Raw genomic sequence first — 18,833 nt, 5'->3', positions numbered from 1 at the left:
GGTGTTGTTTTGATGACTTAGCAAAATGAAAAGGGGGCTGGCCAGCTCATTGCACTAAATGTGTACTCAGCAATCAACACGCTCCTGACAACAAACATGGAACAAGATGTAAGGACAATTTGTCAAATTCTCCTGAAATATTTCGAACATGATGCACTCTGCCATATCAGCTTGAACCCAAGCAATGAAAAATGTTTCACCATTGTCATTGACGTACGAGGGTTCGAAATGAAGCTTACGTTGGGTTCGTTTCTTGACCAATTTCTGGTTTGATTTATTGTGTTTCAAGCTTGATTGAATGTTGAGAAAGGTTCAACGTCAATGAGTGACGTGCAAACCACGATGGTGTCGATGCATGACAGCAAATTGGTTTCCATGAAACACAAAATGTCTTTTGGAACATAGAGATGAGTTTTAAGTGCAGGAAGATGCCCTCAGTTGTCATGCGAGGGAGGGGGTCGTCTGAGGCCATTTTCAATTTGGATGTCCCTTAACCCCCCTCCCCATCCGGACAAAATGCTCCAAAGTCCGTCAAACGCCAAGAAATACGTTTTATGAATGGACAGAGAGGGAGGGGGCTAGCCGAACTAACATTTAAAGGGAGGCCTTTCCGGAGGGAAGGACCGGCAGCACTCGGAAAATGTATTGGGAGCCAGTGAAGGGAGGCCAGAATTGGGGTTATGTGCTCCCTCTTACAAGCACTGTCGGACCAACCGGAGACGCTTGAGGGAGGGAGGGAGGGAGGGAGGGAGGACTGGTGCATTACAGCGGTCCAACCGAGATATAATGAAGCAAGGCATGGATTTGTGTTTCCAAGTGCTGTTGAGAAAAGAAAGGCAGCAAGCAGCTGGATGAAACAACACAACTGATTTAGGCGCTCCAATTTAAAATCACTGCCCAATCTAAAAGGCTTGAGATAGTGATAGATGAAGAGACAAGAGAGCTGTTCGTTGACACTTTGAAGATACAATGCAAAAGGAAAATGAAAGATTTCTTATCATGTGATAACGTGAAAAGAAAAGCCATTTTATAATGTTGCCTATCCTGAGGGTCTTTGCTGTGATGAGACTGTACGATAAGATTTAACAATCTTTGGAGATATCATGTGCTCGATCCAATACAAAAACAAAGTGGTTATGTTTGTAGGGCAATAATGTAAGAATTCAAGAAATGTCTCGAGCATGCCATGCATCGCTTCATACGATGGCTTGGGAAGATTTCAGCCATATCTTGATACACAAGATATGGCCATTCCATTCAAAAGGGTCGAACTCTTCAATACGACATCATCAAGTTTGAGAGCAATCCAATTTGACGCAATACAATCAATAAAAAACAAAAACGTCAGCTGCATCATTAAATATTTAAATCGACCACAAGATAGAGTTGGACTAAAAAATGCAAATCAATAACACCCAAAAAAAGATGTCTTTTTTAAAAATCTAGAAATCACAATGAGGTTGTCAGAACATTTGTTAACCTGCCTCATCGGTGAGTAAGTGGGAGGAGGTTCTACAAAGGCAGAGACAGGCGGTCAACACTTGTGATCCAGCCTCCCACCCATGTCGTCTATATGCATGGACTGATGTGGCTCAGTGAGTCTTCAGATCTCCTCCGCAAGACACTCGGAGTTTCAAGCACCCAGGCTGAGATTCTACAGGCTCCATTGTTGGGCAAATGACGCTGAAACTTGTTTGGCTTTTCATCTCATCCAGATGAACACACACGCGCTACACTTGACAACTAAGGTAAGAGTCATGTCCAAATGTTCCCTCGATACAGTTTAGTGGCTCAAATCATTTGCTTCTTGCTCCATTGTGTTATTTAAAGCAATATGACTTTGCTACAGATCAAGATCATGTAAGCATCTCACCTCACCTAACAAGGGAAAGAAATGAATCAAATGAGAGACTTCCTTCTATTATTATTTGCTATTTCTAATGAATGTCAAACCTACTTTTTGAACTCGGTGTTCGAGAGGACGACTTGCAAAGTATCCAGTCGAGCGGTTTACCCCCAGTTCCTTCTCCGATTTCTCTCATCTGTGACTTGCTTTGGTGAGTTCTTTGGCCTCACATGTTCATTGCGTGCTACTTGACAGGTGCTTCAAGAAAAAAGAAAGCCTGGCGCTTGGTTGGTGTCATGACATGTTTCGCCGCAAAATACGATGCGTGCATATTCTTAAGGTTGAGTTGAGACAAATATCCACTTTCATGTTGTTTAAGATAGATTCATCATTTTGCCATTCTGTATTTTGGTCACTCGAGATTTGTTTGTGCTGTTGTTGTTGTTGGGTAACGTTGTGCCTCTCCTAATTTACGACTGCACCGACCTGGCAACATCAGGTGCAACAGAATGGTGACATTGCCGCAGTGAGACAGACGACACCTTTTGTCAGTGGCAGGTGGGATGCCAAAAGTGACAATAATCGCAAATCTTTCGATGGACCTTTGCGAGCAGCTTCAACATCATACCATGGCAACACTTTAATACGGTCGCAACCGGAGCTTAACCCTAAGCCGGACCGGACAAGTGCACGAGTGATACGAGCAACGGAAAAAGCGGACTGCTTTGTAGATCAATCAATGTAGGGTGGCTCAGTGGGCAGGGGTTAGCATGCCTGCCTCACAGTATGGATGGATGGATGGATGGATGGATGGATGGATGGATGGACGGACGGACGGACGGACGGACGGACGGACGGACGGACGGATGGATGGATGGGTGTATTTACAATCATTTGGAATAGACAAACTGTGATGGATGGGTCGTCACTCCCACCGAGACATGAAGGGTGGGGAAGGGACGGGCCATGGCCAGATTCCTCCTCGAAAATGGCCATTTTTCAAGGCATCACTCATTCCATTATTCCATCAAAACGAATGGATAGACAAGAAGAAAACAAAGAAGACATAATGTGTGCTTGTCAGTGAAAAATGCACCATGGATGATCGATCCCTTTAATGCGTGAACTTTGCGCAATTCATTGTTGTCAGCACACCGCTCATGTGTTGAGCGGAGTTGCGCATCATGGCGCAGCGCATGGCTCAGCGCAGTGGCTCTTCCTCGGCTCTGCCGGCTCGGCTAGGTTCCTTCTGCTCTCGATAGAGTTCTTTTCAAATGTTACTCTTGGGTTAAAGTGACCTATTACCCACCACTATGTGCAATTTATTAGCCAACAAATGTTTGGAATTGGAAGCAGAATTGCAAGACTGCAGCTTTATTTGTTGACTGTTCTCTTCCGTGGTTTGTGGTGTATTATGACTTTCTTGTGCGTGTTTGGCACTGAAGTTGCTGTTTGCTAGTTATCTGCGCCTCGGATTAGGCCTGGGTCTTAATAAAGCCTGCTACTATGTGCAGGTAGCTCTTTGTTCGGCCTCCCTCACCTGCTTCTTCTAATAGCTGCTCTGACGCTGGTATGGTCATGACCTGCTCTTCCGGGCTTTGTCGAACCACTGACACACAGAGTTGAGTATCTGTCTTTATTGATATTTAGGCATGGTATGCATAGCAATGCTTTCTAGGAATTGTTATTTCTAGAGGTGGCTCCTTAATACTATCATTGGTCAGCTTGCCTCGGTCACAGCATTTGCAGTAGCTGATCTAAACGACAGAAAGTAATCTGTGTGGACGAATGGATGCACGCGTACGTACTATGTGCCGTCTAAGACTCCCAAGCCAGAGGTCTGACTTTCACTTCCATGGCGCTTTTCTACCTTTGGTACTTTCACACCATTTCCTAATTCACCGAGTTGTGACATAGCATCAGGAGCGGCCTGGAGTTCAGTCGCTTGCTCGAGGATACTTCAACATGGTCACAGTGGCAGGGCATGGAACTGCCAACCTCTGGGTTGGGAGATGACCACACTACCCTAATATACGTACATATGCCCTTTCATTTGTCGACTTATCATCTGTCCTTTCCTTTAGGCTCGGCATCCGCGCTTGTTTCTCATCGTCTGCTTTCACCTGGTATTGGGTGGTGTTCCCGGTCCATGCCGACACTCAATAACGCAGCAGCACCTGCGGAGCCTCAATCGCCTGGTGAGAACCGTCCGTCCGTCCGTCCGTCCGTCCATCCACTATGCCAGAGCTTCAATAGGCCTTTGAGAGACATCGTGTTGTCTTAAAAGAGTACACGGAGCCATTTCTTGAAAATGGATCAACACCGGCTATGTTTACATGGACACTTTATTCAGACGAAACGCTTGATTGAAATATACGTAACTTGGTCACATATCAGGTTGCTTTTGTTTGAGTCTTTCAAAGAAAACTAACACTCTTTTGTCCCTTTGTAGATTGACAATCAACTGGACCATGGCTGTTTACTAATCTATCAGTTTACTGAACATTTGAATTTGGTAAGTGCATATTAACGCACGACGTTTTCTGCCTTTTGGGCAATTCCTATTCATTTGAAGACGGTTTTTGACAATTTGTCTTTTTATAACCATGACATTAAATGGATTGTTGGGTTTGTATCTACCTCAATTGCAGTCTAAAAATAAAAATCTAAATTGTACAAAATCAATTGATAGGGCAAAATCTTTGCTTCCCGATGACTGCCGGGATAGGCCACCCCTGTCGGGGGCGGGAACAAGCCGTACGGATAATGGAAGGATGGTGAAGACTACTGTATTTAAAAGACTACCCTATTTAAAAGGGGAATTTGCACCGTTAGCTTTGGGGTTTTTCTTCATGAGAAATGTGTTACAGCACTGCACACGCAAAATTAGTATGACGTGGGAGAATTGGAACTGGCAAGCGTGTGCAATTTGCTTTGCATTGCATCGAAATATTCAACCTGGGAGGGGGCAGCACCGACTGTCATAGGGCGCAGAAATGACCCAGACGAAATGAGATACAGTGTAGGAAGGAGTGTTGTCATAAGTGCTATCACATGCCTCCCTCTTATGACTAGCTCCAATTCAGAAGCTGCAAAATTGCTTTGTGGAAAAGATATCATCATTATCTGGACAACAAAGACCCCGCTCAAGGTGGTACATACTTTGAGCTCAGTCCAAAGTGATCATCTCATTTTGTTGATGGTAGTTCACCAGATGTTTTACTCACATCTTAACAGCAAAGCTAACTACATCTCGATTGATGATTATTTCCAAAAAAAAAGAAAAAGGCACATCACATATAGAGAGCGCCAACCAGTCCCAGCCACGTGCACACCACTGCCACTGCCACTGAGTGGGAACCAATCCCACGCTCCCGGCACACGAGTCAAGTCAGGCGAGTGACTCTGTTTAGAAATAGGACAAGAAGAATTGTAGAACACAAGAGTGTGGAAAATTCCACTACAGTGGTGACGTAAATCGCATTTTTAGAGTTTGCGGAAATTGTCGCGCCCATAAGAACAGAATTGGAACACTTGATCAATATTTACCATTAAAGACTGTGACTCATGGCAGGACATATGTATCCTCTGTGCCAGTCTGCCTTATTTTCATCTGGTAGCTTACTCTCTCTCGTTAAATGTGCGCAGAAGAAGAGCAGCAATGTGAAGCGTATATGTAGTAGCGGATGCCTCATCCAAAGCCTATTATGCAATCAGCAAATGTACACGAGTCGGAAAATGAAAGCGCATCCTCCTAAATGCTTTCCAAGAACGTGCCTTGCTCTTTTCATATTTTGCTGTCCTTATTTGTGGATTGATTATGTCTTACAGAGTAAAATCTGTTATGTCAAAGCAGCGCTCCCACAAGTACTTGAGCTTCTGAGAACGCATTTCCATTACAGTAGGAATTCAGACAATGGGAGATATGTCGACACTGTGGAAAAGGCCATCTACCACCTTTACTCCCAAGGATGTATATCGGAAATAAATGAAGAGATTGAGGTAAGATTTTCATGAGCGCAATCGACAAACGCAATGGATGGTTGCTGGAAATGGGCCTCTATGGAGATAATATTAATAGTCATTCTTCCTGATTAGTCTCATGTTATCCTCATTTTGGGGGGAACCCATCTTTTAAAAATAAGGCCATTTCTGTGTGTATTTAGGACAGTCCCTCAAGGTTATTGAAGATGGTAGAAAGCTCACCAAGGGAGGCGCTGAAAAAAGCCCAACGTGTGATCCGGATGTATATGAAACTGATGACATTAAGCACTTGCCCTGTGGACTGGAATTGTCAATCTGAATATTCGGCCGGAGATTATTTAAATGCCACTCAATTTACACCTACCAGCACCTCAGGTAAAGAAAAAAAAATCCTCACATGTAAAACAAATGCTGCACAGTGGTACCTCAACATTTTTCACCTTCTTAAAAACACAGACATAAATAGTAATGACAACTTTTGCCACGTTGAAACTCTCAGCTACCGCCGTATAATTTACCTGCTATCTATTTAACCGTTATTTTGTCGTTTTGTTTTACTGTGAAGCCAGATGCCTTAATAAATGTCACGTTGGATTGGTGAAATTTGTTGCAATCTTCATTTCAGGTGAAGCAGAAGGAGGCCACAAAGAAAGCCCGTCTCCTCCAATAGCCGGTACGTACGTATGGCATATGTATGTATGTATCTATGTATCTATGGATGGATGGATGGATGGATGGATGGATGGATGGATGGATGGATGGATGGATGGATGGATGGATGGATGGATGGATGGATGGATGGATGGATGGATGGATGGATGGATGGATGGATGGATGGATGGATGGATGGATGGATGGATGGATGGATGGATGGATGGATGGATGGATGGATGGATGGATGGATGGATGGATGGATGGATGGATGGATGGCCTTGGGTGGATGGATGGATGGATGGATGGATGGATGGATGGATGGATGGATGGATGGATGGATGGATGGATGGATGGATGGATGACAGATGGATGGATGACAGATGGATGGATGGATGGATGGATGACAGATGGATGGATGGATGGATGGATGACAGATGGATGGATGGATGGATGGATGGATGGATGGATGGATGGATGGATGGATGGATGGATGGATGGATGGATGGATGGATGGATGGATGGATGGATGGATGGATGGATGGATGACAGATGGATGGATGACAGATGGATGGATGACAGATGGATGGATGGATGGATGGATGGATGGATGGATGGATGGATGGATGGATGGATGGATGGATGGATGGATGGATGGATGGATGTGTGAGACTGCCAGCCAAGGTTTTACAACATCTTGCAAGCTCAACAACTTCAATTAAGAGGCGTTTTCTTTTCTTTTTTTTACAGGTCAATACTAGGGAACTGAAGCAAGGGTTTTATTAAACAATAAACAATGTTAAATTCACATTATGTACAACAGTAAACTTTATTTTCACAAAGCAAAGCTGTCTGATTTTGAAAAAGCTCTGCTGTAATTTCATAAAGTAAAATGGTTGTAAAAATGATTCCTTGACGTTTGTTTAATTACTCTACGAAGAGCTACAAAAAAGTTCATAGTACAAAAACCCTGAAAACAACCACGCACCCACACACGTGCATACAACCTGTTGTATGAGGATTTATTATGATTCATTTGGGGATCGAAGTGACAATCAGGAAAGCATACGGTCACGTCGAATGGAAATCTTAAGTAAGTTTACTTTTTGTGAAAATGTGCGCAAGCAAATTGAGTTCTTGCATCGAATGTTGGTTTGCTCTTCAGCCTTTTTTGAATGTCAATTATTATTCTTTTGCACAGGCTAACTAACCATTTGTGCGTTCCTTCCCTGGTAGCAGGATGAGGACGGCTGCCCAGAAACAATCAGCTCATTTTCAGATCATGAGAACGATACGCATATTCCTATCATCAAAGCCAATCAAAGTCCAGCGGCAAACCACAGTCGACTGCGGTAATGAAATCCAATTTGAAATGCAAACAAAATACTTTGGCTCCGTTGTCTCCAAGACATCCACAAACCGTTGGATGTCATGTTACTGCAATTGATTTTTTGAACACATTAAGAGCCACTGGATAAGTCATGCAACAAAAAGGGTTTGACTCATTGTATATCCAATGTGCAACAAATGTTCATAAATAAAAAAGTCTGAAATACACACCGAGGTCTAAGCGTTACACCGTGTACTGCACGTACTAGTTCACGTGGAGTAAATACACGGTCAATTTTTGAATACTGTGGTGAAATGTACTAAGAATGAAGTGGTTGAGAGTCTCTCCTTCTGTATCTGAACAACGTTTGATCAATCCTTCAGTGTGGAAATGTTCTCTTAGACCATGCTGGAACCACTCTGCAAAAACTATGAAGGAAAGAGAAGCATGTGATTGCCAATCGTAGTGAGAGTAAAAAAAGAAAAATAAGAAAAGAAAAGAAAAGCAATTGGAAATGAAGCCAATTGTGTGTTGAGCTACTGGGAAAATATTCTTACAGCATTGAGGAATGGGATGTTGACCACTGACAGCACAAATGCCAAGGCCATTGGAAAGAAAGACCTATGGACACAAAGTCAACATCAATATACTAAAGCGGGTGTTTGTTTGTATATTTGAACTGGAATCCCATTCAAAGCACGTCATCCAAATTCATTTGGTTACACCTTGTCTGTAACTGACCTGAACAAAAGGACAAAGCCGTATCCCTCCACGAGCATACCGATGATGGGCCAACGGCACAGCACTAACGACACACCTCCCAGGAAGAAGAAGGAGCCTCGGAACTTGTGTCTTTGGAAGAAGAAGTGAAATGTCCTCTTGAAGCCTATGATGAACGTTAAACCTGTCAAAAACAGAATCTGAGAACAGAGAAAAGGATTAGAATGAAACCTATTTTGGACGAGAAAGTGTCCAATTGAATACGGCTTACGTTCCCAAAGGCCAGCAAAACAGAATCAAAGTAGAGCAATACACCAAAGAGCAGAAAAAACAACGCAAATCCCACCAGGCCAATTCCAATCTCTGAAAGGAAGGACATTTTCCATTTCAACATCAAATTGTTTGAATGTTGTTGCACTTCAAAGCAACATAGAAGACTTACTCTGAAACTCGGTAACGGCAACCATGGTAGTAATCCTTCCGATGGTTTCTCTTCCAGTACTGTGCTTTTCAATGACTGAGTGCTATCTTTTTCTCATCTGACCTTTGAGTGCTGATTGTGTCACGTAGCCAATGTGAGGTGAAGATTAACTAGAAGCATGCAGACTCGCCCTGCCCTACAGTGAGATCATTGATCCTTGGTCCGGCTGGCGTGATTGATTGGTTGTCTACTCTTTGCAGCTGATTGCATGTACTACACTGTACACTGTTGAGGTGGCCATTAACATCACCGACTGCTGCACACGCAAGGATTTTTACATACGTACGTACATATTTTCAATATTGGATGGTCATCGTGAGAAACACATCAGCAGAGTTCACATTATTGGAAGCCAGTGTGATAGCACGCTAGCAACCATGAAGGACGACGGGTGGAAAATAGCACCTCTGCTAAATCTGGTTATTGTTTCTGATGTGACAATGATTTATGGTATTCCATGCTGTCCTTTAAATAAACTCAATCATTCATTCATTCATTCATTGTCAGCAGACCTGATGGTCCAGTGGGTAGGATGCGGAGCTTTCGCGGCCTGGGTTTGATTGTATTACGTCATTCAGACTCCATTTGACCAACATGATGAACTCAACATTATTGTGAACACAACTCTCAACACATGAGGTTGTGCGCATGGTCTACCGTTCAACATGAACGACAACGTGATTTGATTTTGCCTTTTATTTCGACATACAGCAAGACTGAAGAGCATCATCATCATAATGAATGCGCTTGTTGATGTTAAGCAGGTTTCACCTCAGTAGTCTCTCGCAGTGTTTTTGGCAGTGAAATACCTCATTAGCAAGTGGCGTTAAAGAGCATACATACGTACATGTGTACTGTATTTTCATTCCAAACAAGACATAGTACTTTATCATACAAAATACTGTGATGAACTCTAAAGCATCTGGCTGGAAAAAAGACTTTTGGATACATTCACTTTATTGCAAAGTTTTGTGAAAGCAAGCACATTGTCTTTTGGACTTTCTTTTGAATCATTTGCATAGTTTGTACATTTTTCTTCCACCATAGTAATAGTTGCTATACAGAAGAGAAGGGCAGACAACCTGGGGGATTTGGAAAATATACCAGAAGAACCACCCAATATTCTTGGACCAAAACACCAACATAAACATTGAAAACCACTTGCGGGCGGGTGGGCGGACCGGCGGGCGGGCGGGAACCATGCTGACATGTTTCCATCTATTGAAAAATATCAATCTATGTTCAATCGATCCAAAAGCGCAACAAACTTAAAGCAAATCTTTTGTTGATGAAAAGTGTAAAAATGACATCTTGTCTTTCCATGCATCTAAAAATAGAAGTACTGCCACTTTTGAGCATATTGCCTTTCTTAAAAAAAAGAAAAAATAGAGATCCATCTAATAAATCTTTGTTTTGTTTTTGCTTAGTGAGGAGCACAACTGCTTTCAGCATAAAAGGAACCCCCCCCCCATTTCCTTGAAATCACAAAGACAGGCCACTTGGACATTGAGTTGAAGAAAGGAAAATGGAAATGGTGGGTGATACACAAGACGGGATGTATAAAGGTCTGATTTATAAAGGTAGTTCATTCTGGACCAATATTCACATAGTTGAGCTCTTAAAGCTACATATATGATGACGAGAAATAAGTGCCATAGTAAATAGAAATAAAGTCCCAAAATGTACAATTAGACAAGATTTATAAGTAGTTAAAATGTCTTTGGATTCCATTCAAATCTATCATTATGCTGGCCATTGTGGACTTGTATTGGCACTACATTTATCTTTCAAAACTTGACTGACTCGTCGTATGAAAATGATTTGGAATGTCACTATCCAAATGAAAAGGTATCAAACGCATTTTAGACCTACCGCAATGCGTGTTTGCATGAAATGTAACCATTTTCTTGTGAGACAGTATTTCTCAGATACTGTATTTCCCCGCCAACTTGCACAGACAATCTTTTGAGTTCCACTTCTAAGGTCACTTCTATTTCCACTGAACGTGTGTAGCTTACTTCTTTTCAACAAATATCCATCATTGGAAACATACATGTGTACCGCTTTCATTTCTTGAGCAGCGTTATGTCTATACAATGTGTTGGAATAAATCTGTGGATGAGCTGCGCATCGTAGCCTGCCTGCCTGCCTGCCTGCCTGCCTGCCTGCCTGCCTGCCTGCCTGCCTGCACCAATGCTTGCTTTTGGACTCATTTGTGGCTCTTGCAAAATACCTCTGGCACATCACCCAAGTCAATTTTGGAATTATTTCTGGCCCCCACCCCCACCAGAAATACGACAATTTTCCCAAGCCGAAAACAAGATCCTAATGTGATTCGTGCAGCCCCATTCTACCATCCACGAGAGAATGTTTTTTTTTTCTTCACAATGACCGAGTGTGCGTGTGCCAATTGTCAAGGTTCCTTTGGCCGTTATCGTGGTTAAAGGCCCAACCTCAAACGAATGGGTTTGAGGTGTCATTGAGCATTTTAAAATACGAAACCAGCTCTTATTACTGCAGATCGTTCAAGAATGCAACCTTCTTATGCTACCTGTCTTTCATTCACAGTCTGTCAGTTATCTCTAAATTATCCTGAGCTACATTATGTTGACATAATTTTGATATATTACACGACGTATAGAGAGCTCTTGTACTGGCCCAGGGAACATCGGCTATATACTGGCAACTGCTTTGGAGGACTTGAGAACTTCAAAGCTGGGCTCTTGATATTTACTAAGCCTGTAGTGTAGAGAGAGATTGATTCCTTGGAAGGAGACAAACGCTCCATTCCCTCATCGCCATGTCGACAGCTGGCCATGCTTTTGTTGGATGGGGCGCTTCAAAAGTTCATGTCACTTTGTTTGTTTGTTTGAGGTAATCTTCTTTGTACATTTCGCACAGTAAGTCCTCAAAAGGACGCTCCATCAAACTTGACAGCAGACAGGGCTTGAGCTGCAGGCAACAAAATGTAGAGTAAAGAGAGAATGTCAAAGGGAATACATTTTCAGGCGTCAAATAGTAGCGAGCAGTGGCGTTAGTTTTCTTTTGAAGATGACCATTACTAGGACTTGATACTTTTACCATGCTTTAGTGCACTGGCCATTTCCTCCGCTCACCCATGCATTCACATTGTACTAAATTTGCAGCTTTTCTCTCATTATGGTCTTATTATTTCTATTATTTCAAACTACCACGCAGCTTCTTGAAATGTGGGAGGAATACGGAGCACCCGAAGGAAATCCACGCAGGCACGGGGAGAACATGCAAACTCCGCACAGGAAGGCCGGATCCCAAACGGAAGCCCGCACCTCTGAACTGCGAGGCGGATGTGCGTGCGTGCGGCAGTGCGCCGCCTGCCTTGATTTCCAGTGAATGCAAAATGCAAAAGTCAAAGTGCAGTCAAGACGCATCAATTCTTTTTCTAATCGCTCCACTTCTTCAGCCAGTGAAGCAAGGCGCCAGAGGAAAACGGTCGGTCGATCGGTGAACAGTCACTCACCTGGTCCCGTTCAGGCATTCATAATGAGGAGGTGGGAAAGTCAGCAGAGGAAGGGGGAGAGTGCAGGCTGGTTGGGGAAGTGAGGGGATCTGGGGCGCACTGGGCTGGAGTCAAATGAAGGAAGGGAAAGCATCAAAAATAAAGACGTCAAGGAACTCAAGACGGGATTTTCTCCCTCATTGCGGCATGCAATCACACAAACAACACCCTTGAGGTTGTTTGTGCCTGTTAATAGGGCGCAACACAACATACGTAACAACAACATCGTCATATCTGCGGGAAGCAATTCTCAGGCACTTTGTGACTATGTCATGATGTCTCCAACAATATTTTTCAGACAAACAGCATAGGATCTTTTCGACGGATCGGCTCACCCGAGAGAAGGCGGCTGCGACGAGAGGCTTCGGCAGCCAGAGCGCAGGAGATCTCAATGCGCTTTTCCTGCTCCTGCAATTGCTGCTGGGAATTGACTGGGGCTCCACCCTCCACAGGCCCGTCCAAGGCAGGAACAACATTTTGCAGACTGAGCAAAGGCACAACAAACACACACACACACAGACAGGTGAGAACTGGAAGGTTTGGGTTTGGGTTCCCCCCCCCCCACAAACTACAGATTGTTTTGTCGTTGTTGTTGCTCAAACTAACAAAATGGAAATTGAGTTTTGAATGAACCTTTTCAATCCTGTGACAAACATACTTGGATTTGGCAATCAGAGTTTTGATCCGCTCAAGTTTCTTCTGCTTTTCCTTCTGCTCTTCTGGACTCAAAGGGGTGTTGTCTTCCATTTCCAGGTAGCGCTCTGGGATAATAACCTTCTCCGGAGCCATTAGCTAAGAGGTACAATGTATCATTAGTCAGAAATGATATGGAATTCATATACTATGTAATTGGTCAAGAATTACCTCTCTCTTAATGTCCAGATCATAATGTTCGGGTTCGACCCGCGAGCGTCTCAAGCGGGCAATTTCCTCGCGAGGTGACTCCAGTCCCTGACCTCTGACTGCTGCCTCTAAGTCATTGATGTCAATCTCGTGAGCTGTTAGCCGCCGTCGAATCTGCACACATGAGGGTTTACCGTATATTAAAGCAGTGGCTCTCCAGTTCATAGTGCATCGGTACTGTTGACAGTCAGTTTGGACTGCTGATGGAGCAAAACCAGATTGGCATTTTTCAGGGGGAACATTGCATGGTCACAGAGCGCAAGCCACATTTGACAAAAACGGGGCCAATCATTCGAAACAAACGAGCAAGCAAGCAGTCCAAGAACATAAGTGGGCTTCCTCAACATTTCACAGTGGCAGAGGCAAAATACCAGTTTGTAGCCGGCGGGAGACTGCACGCCTGACAGATTGAGACTCCTCCTTTTGTCTCGTACAGAGCTGCTCTGGTTGCGCCGGATCCTTTCATTTTGTTCCTCCACACTCATCTTTGACCGAAGCTCAGCTGGAAACACCGCGCTCTTCGGACGTTCCTGCGTCAAAGACCGCGAGAGAAAACATGTGACATTTCAAATATCAGAATGAGTGGTGGACTCAAGCGTTTTAGACCATTCAACTTGATCCATCCATTTTCCAAACTGATTTATCCTCACCAAGATGGTCGGAACGTTAGGCACAACATAACGCGTTTTGTCTCGAGAGCGAGATTCGGCCATTGTTACACGCATTGTTTTTTTTTTTGGGGTTCTGTTATGCTTTCCCATCTCGGAGGCCTGTATAAATAGTTTCAAAATTGGGGAGCAAATAAATGCAAGGTGGACGCTTTGTCCAGCTTTTCATTTCCTCGACTGACTGCTAACGGTATTTCCCTAGCGATACCAACTCATCGTTTTTCAGTGAGACTGAAAAAGACCCTACTGTATTGTTCTCAATTGAATCCATGGATTGAATTCCACATGACAAGTTATATTTGAAGCTTGAAGCGAGACGTACGTAGCTTGACTGGCTGCTCGTGTTTGGTTGACTTACCCTGGAAATCCCATTAGCCATTCTCCCATTCTGACGGGAAAGTCCAGCAGGCCAGCTAGGTGAATCATCAGCAGGTGACTTGGTTCTTGAAAGGAGCCCTGAAAGCAACAAGATTTGGTCACAACCGTGGGAAAGGAGATTATGTGCGCTCAAAGCATGATTCTCTTGTGCATGACAAAGCATCATTGTTATGCATTTTGATTTGCTCTTTCATCTGGCTTCCAAACATGCCAGAGGGCATGTTAATCCCATGTCCCATGAGTTGCTCTGTACCAACCACAGGATAATAATCATCAGCTGAGTCGGACTCAGTAAATTAACTTATCGCATGAAAACCTCAATTGTTGTACCTTTCTTGATGCTGGATTGCCTTTCCAGCCCTTGGTCTTGTGGCACACTCGTATTATTCGGACCTCCAAAAGTCATCTGTAAGGGAGAAGATCGATACTACGTATACTTGAGCGATTGAACATCCCTCCTAGATGAGAACATAAAGCATCTGAATGGAGCAAATACGATTTAAGACTCGATTCTTTCCTCGTGCGCTTCTTTCCATTGAACATCGACAGACAGTGTACTTTAATGGCACGAGCAATGCATTACTTCTCGCGCCTGATCACACCAGCTCAGGCAGCTTTAATCGTTCAAAATCTTTCACCTATTACAATAAGTTACTGTGTAAGATGAAACGGTCACTCCAAATGTATCCATGAGGTGACTTGCGTATGCGCCACATGTTTGACGACTACTCCAAAATCATTGGTGCAGAGCCTTGGTTTGCAGTGCATTTCAAATACAAATGCAGAGCATTGGTTTGACACGGTTTGGAATTAGCGACAAATCGTCGACTCGGACCAAAGCCTATCAGATTCGGCCGACAGACAGCGGTGTCGGATGAAGCGCATTCAAAAACGTGACGGTGAGAAACATTTACGGGTGGGGCACGGCAGACGTGGAATCTACAAAATACCTTTCTGACGTGAGAATCTTCAACATCAAAGTAATCATCATCGATGCCCAAGCCGCGTAGCCAGATGGTGCTGTCAAAGGGCAAGGGGGGAATGGAGGGGGGAAAGGTAGTGGAGGATTCCAAAGGGAAATAGGACTTGGGGAGCGGGGGCCTTGGGGGTGCACTTTCCTAGATCACCAGAAGAGAAGAATACCAAGCAAGAAAGGAAGCAAAACATGGAAAAGGTTGAAGCAAGAGAACTGTGCGCATCAGCGGGAGTGAAAACAAGCCAGCTAAATGCAGAGTAGCAAGGAGTGAGGAAACAAGTACGTACGCATGTGCCCAGGAATCACCTATCAGTAGCAACCTACTACATTTACAACTTGAATGAAATTCAATTCTTTTAGTTTCACCACTATTTTATCCTCATTTCATAGCCATTCTCTCGGTTGGCCAGCCTCACTCCAGTTGCGTAAATGGAGCATTAGCTTTTCAGATTTATTCCTCGTTGTGTTGCCATGTCACTGTAATCTGCCCTTCACTGATGACGCATGATCGGCAATGGCTTTTTTCCAATCCGATTTCAGACTCAGCAAACAAGATCTGGAAAGTCATGTTGATATTTTTCATCCTTTTAGTGGTCGAGCTAATTCTTCTGATATGTAGAATTGAATAGACGTGCACCATAGTGTTGACTTATTTTGGATGACCAATGTTGGACATGAGTAAACATTCATTTCTTCAAAACCGGACGTTGTGAGGATAGTTCGCCCAGCAAAAAAAGTCAGCATATCATCTGGAACATATTGAATCCCATTGTAATCCCACTGAGTTCAAATCATTTCTAACGCGCGTGTGTATACATATGTTAATGTCTTAACGGTTCTATTTTTTTTTTTTTTAAAGTGGGATGTGACGACTGTAATAACCAGGATCTAAGGAGTCTAAGGAAGTTCAATCATTTTCTAAAGATGAGTCTGCATAAAAACCTTATCTGAAGGCTGACTTGATGAATCCGATTGCGTTACCATACAAAGCATCGGATCAGCGTGAGCTTCCGTTTGATCGTAGGGGCGAGCCGGCATTTTAGCATGACGTGTCGGATGGAATACTTGCTGGTGCTGTTGCGTGTCAGCAAGTGGGAAATCTGGGCCATGGCATGACGTTAGCACATTCGTTTGAAAGATGTCCTGGAAAAGCAGGATCGGAGATTCAGGCACAGTAAAGTGCCTGTTCCCCTCACCATTTGGATATTCTACTAACAGTGGAGATGCATGAATGGTGTCAGGAAATACATCTTTTCTTTGTCCGACCTTGACCTCTTGGCTGCAGATATTTGACCTTATCCAAGCAAAATCTTGGAGTTGCATGTGATCTTGTACCAAGTCTGAATGCTGATTGGAAGTAGAGTCCTGGCATTGTACTTGGAGAAAGTCAATATGTGTGGCTTTGGAAGCCTTTCCAAACCTGCTTGCGATACTTTGATCCGTTGTTTCCTCAATCACAGTATCCAATCTACCCGAGGATTCGTTCAGACTCTGCAAAACTAAGGCCGACGGAGGAAATGCGCATTCACAGCTAACGGCTGCGTTCATCTTTTCAGCATTTGTGCTTTTGTCAGGTTCCCTGTAACTTGTTGGTCTTGTTTTGGGACTAGATTCAGTGTCGAACTGAGGCACGACGCAAGATTTGGGACGAGGTTTAGGGGTAGGCTTGCTTCTAGAGTGTGAGACGGGTGTTGAAAAAGGATGGACTCCTCGCTGGGTGTGTCCGGTGCTTACCTCCGGGCCCAGCTGTTTAGAGGGGGAGACCTGGGAGCCGGGCACTGGGGAGTAAGGGCCTAGAGGGCTGGTGAGGCTTACTGAGCTGAGGGGACTGGCTGGACTATTGGTGCTAAAGGAGCCCGAAGCACCACTGGCCACTGCAGATGAAGAGAGGGAGACAGGTGATTGATTGATGGATTGATGGATTGATAGTGAGACACTTGCACTTGTAGCAAAGCGCATGCTTTTATTTCTGAGGATACCTTTGTGCTTTGCTGTGTCCGTGCCTCTGGATGAGTGATTCTTGTGCAGACCCTCTAATACATCCTGGACTCTCCAAAACTCTTTCTGGATGTGCCTTCGAACCAATTCGCTCTACAAAGGAATACCATATGAGAAGAGATCTTTGCAAAATGTGCAGTTGAATCACATACTACTTCTTTTTGTCAATTTACATAAAGATGACATCATTGCAGAAAGAATACGGACTCAAAAAGGTGTCTCCACCTTCCCGGTCCAGATTTGGAGTGAAAGATGAAAGCAATTACCTGGATGCCTGCGTTAAGTTGTTCCCAGAGATCTCCATGAATGGCATGAGCCTCCTCCTCTAATGCTTCAAATTCCATACGAGTGGTAGTTAAAGCCTGCAAGTACACTTTGTGATTGCATTGTTTCTGCAGTTGGGCAAAGGATGTTTTGCCATGGCAATTGACAGTGACTTTGAGAGGTTTTTCAAAAGCAACTCCAAGTGTAAAAGGCAAGCATCTGGCTTTGTCTTACATTGGAGGCCTGGGAAAGCTCCCCTCTGATGTTGATTAGCTGCTTTTGTAGCGTTTCCTTTTTGATATGTAGCTTTTCCATGGCCACGGGTTGGTTCTGGTACTTCTCCATCTCCTGATGAGTAGCCACCAACGCCTCCTCGAGGCTGTCCTGTAAACAGCGACCACGACAGCAACATCCTCTTAGGTTAGGCTTTCAAACTAGGGTTAGGGTTTCCAACTGAGGTTTCATACTATGCCTACGCTATGATGAAGATTTACGTACGTATGTTTTGCACGCTCCTCGTTAAATACAAAGCCATGTTACAGCATGGCAAGAAAAGAAAAGAAAAAAAATTACCTTGTCCATTCGTAATCTGTGAACAACTGCTTCATGATCTTTCACAATGTGATTCTGTTCACAGAGCCGGCCCAAGAGTTTCTGTCAGACATCATGTCGAACAAACAAGCAAACAAACAGAAACTGGGATGAAAACAAACGTCAAAGTATGCTGAACACAAACGCACGCACACAAAGGACAAACACATACGGACGGGGGCACGCGCACGCACACACAGTGTATTTCAAAAGGCGCAAGCCCGTTTGTAGTGTGACTTACACTCGTTTCAATTTCATTTAGCTTGAGTGTTGGGTGCAACTCTCTGTAGACATCATGGAAAGGAGGCACCTGTAAAACGAAGACATCAAAAGGTGTGTTCCCAAAGGCGGAAAACGAATGAAAACACTGCAATGTGGGAACCATTTTCGCCATTTCTACTAATGCTACATGGATGGGTGCCTTGAGATACACGATACCTGAGTTTTTCGAGATACATAAAGGGGTTAGGGTTACACATTCCAGATTCCTTCATTTCAAAAAATA

General features: G+C 43.8%; 3 protein-coding genes across 16 annotated transcripts in view; 1 reads left to right on the top strand and 2 right to left on the bottom strand.

Moving 5' to 3' along the window:
* Nucleotides 1–1,613: 1,613 nt before the first annotated feature.
* On the top strand, nt 1,614–7,242 carry csf1a (colony stimulating factor 1a (macrophage)). The gene is made up of 7 exons (XM_049734429.1): nt 1,614–1,748; nt 3,931–4,044; nt 4,299–4,361; nt 5,678–5,848; nt 6,013–6,205; nt 6,456–6,503; nt 7,232–7,242. Exons 1-7 carry the CDS (start codon nt 1,716–1,718, stop codon nt 7,240–7,242), a joined length of 633 nt encoding a protein of 210 aa, XP_049590386.1. The 5' UTR covers nt 1,614–1,715.
* Nucleotides 7,243–7,291: 49 nt separating this feature from the next.
* Nucleotides 7,292–9,549, bottom strand: golt1a (golgi transport 1A). Its single transcript, XM_049733966.2, has 5 exons — nt 8,974–9,549; nt 8,803–8,894; nt 8,553–8,731; nt 8,369–8,432; nt 7,292–8,239 (listed from the first exon to the last, which is right to left on the bottom strand). Exons 1-5 carry the CDS (start codon nt 8,996–8,998, stop codon nt 8,210–8,212), a joined length of 390 nt encoding a protein of 129 aa, XP_049589923.1. The 5' UTR covers nt 8,999–9,549; the 3' UTR covers nt 7,292–8,209.
* A 144-nt stretch (nt 9,550–9,693) lies between these two features.
* The window catches only part of plekha6 (pleckstrin homology domain containing, family A member 6), a 31,233-nt gene continuing 22,093 nt past the window's right edge, over nt 9,694–18,833 (bottom strand). For 9 of the 14 annotated variants that reach the window (XM_049733947.2, XM_049733950.2, XM_049733944.2 and 6 more), the window contains 15 exons: nt 18,570–18,638; nt 18,311–18,391; nt 17,972–18,121; nt 17,740–17,835; nt 17,455–17,566; nt 17,210–17,349; nt 15,450–15,617; nt 14,830–14,905; nt 14,480–14,577; nt 13,825–13,983; nt 13,415–13,567; nt 13,209–13,342; nt 12,886–13,034; nt 12,512–12,615; nt 9,694–11,964 (listed from right to left, as the gene is read on the bottom strand). In XM_049733947.2, the coding sequence (XP_049589904.1) occupies nt 12,530–12,615; nt 12,886–13,034; nt 13,209–13,342; nt 13,415–13,567; nt 13,825–13,983; nt 14,480–14,577; nt 14,830–14,905; nt 15,450–15,617; nt 17,210–17,349; nt 17,455–17,566; nt 17,740–17,835; nt 17,972–18,121; nt 18,311–18,391; nt 18,570–18,638 (1,671 nt within the window). In that variant the 3' untranslated portion in view covers nt 9,694–11,964; nt 12,512–12,529. Of the gene's footprint in view, nt 11,965–12,511; nt 12,616–12,885; nt 13,035–13,208; nt 13,343–13,414; nt 13,568–13,798; nt 13,984–14,479; nt 14,578–14,829; nt 14,906–15,449; nt 15,618–17,209; nt 17,350–17,454; nt 17,567–17,739; nt 17,836–17,971; nt 18,122–18,310; nt 18,392–18,569; nt 18,639–18,833 lie in introns of those variants that run through there. The other 5 variants (XR_011087727.1, XM_068652372.1, XM_049733946.2 and 2 more) reach the window with 5 other exon arrangements.

Source organism: Syngnathus scovelli, chromosome 11, assembly GCF_024217435.2.
Source record: "Syngnathus scovelli strain Florida chromosome 11, RoL_Ssco_1.2, whole genome shotgun sequence".
NCBI classification, from domain to species: domain Eukaryota; kingdom Metazoa; phylum Chordata; class Actinopteri; order Syngnathiformes; family Syngnathidae; genus Syngnathus; species Syngnathus scovelli.
Note: the sequence above shows the minus strand (reverse complement) of the source record. Positions and strands in the feature narration are given on the sequence as shown.

Excerpts from the sequence above, each read along its gene's own strand:
- csf1a (XM_049734429.1), top strand. The coding sequence starts at position 1,716 with ATGAACACACACGCGCTACACTTGACAACTAAG. Across the intron at positions 4,362-5,677 it reads TTACTGAACATTTGAATTTG|AGTAAAATCTGTTATGTCAA; the intron begins GTAAGTGCATAT and ends TATGTCTTACAG. Across the intron at positions 6,206-6,455 it reads TACACCTACCAGCACCTCAG|GTGAAGCAGAAGGAGGCCAC; the intron begins GTAAAGAAAAAA and ends TCTTCATTTCAG.
- golt1a (XM_049733966.2), bottom strand. The coding sequence starts at position 8,998 with ATGGTTGCCGTTACCGAGTTTCAGA. Across the intron at positions 8,895-8,973 it reads TGCCGTTACCGAGTTTCAGA|AGATTGGAATTGGCCTGGTG; the intron begins GTAAGTCTTCTA and ends CCTTCCTTTCAG. Across the intron at positions 8,240-8,368 it reads ACATCCCATTCCTCAATGCT|TTTTTGCAGAGTGGTTCCAG; the intron begins GTAAGAATATTT and ends TTTCCTTCATAG.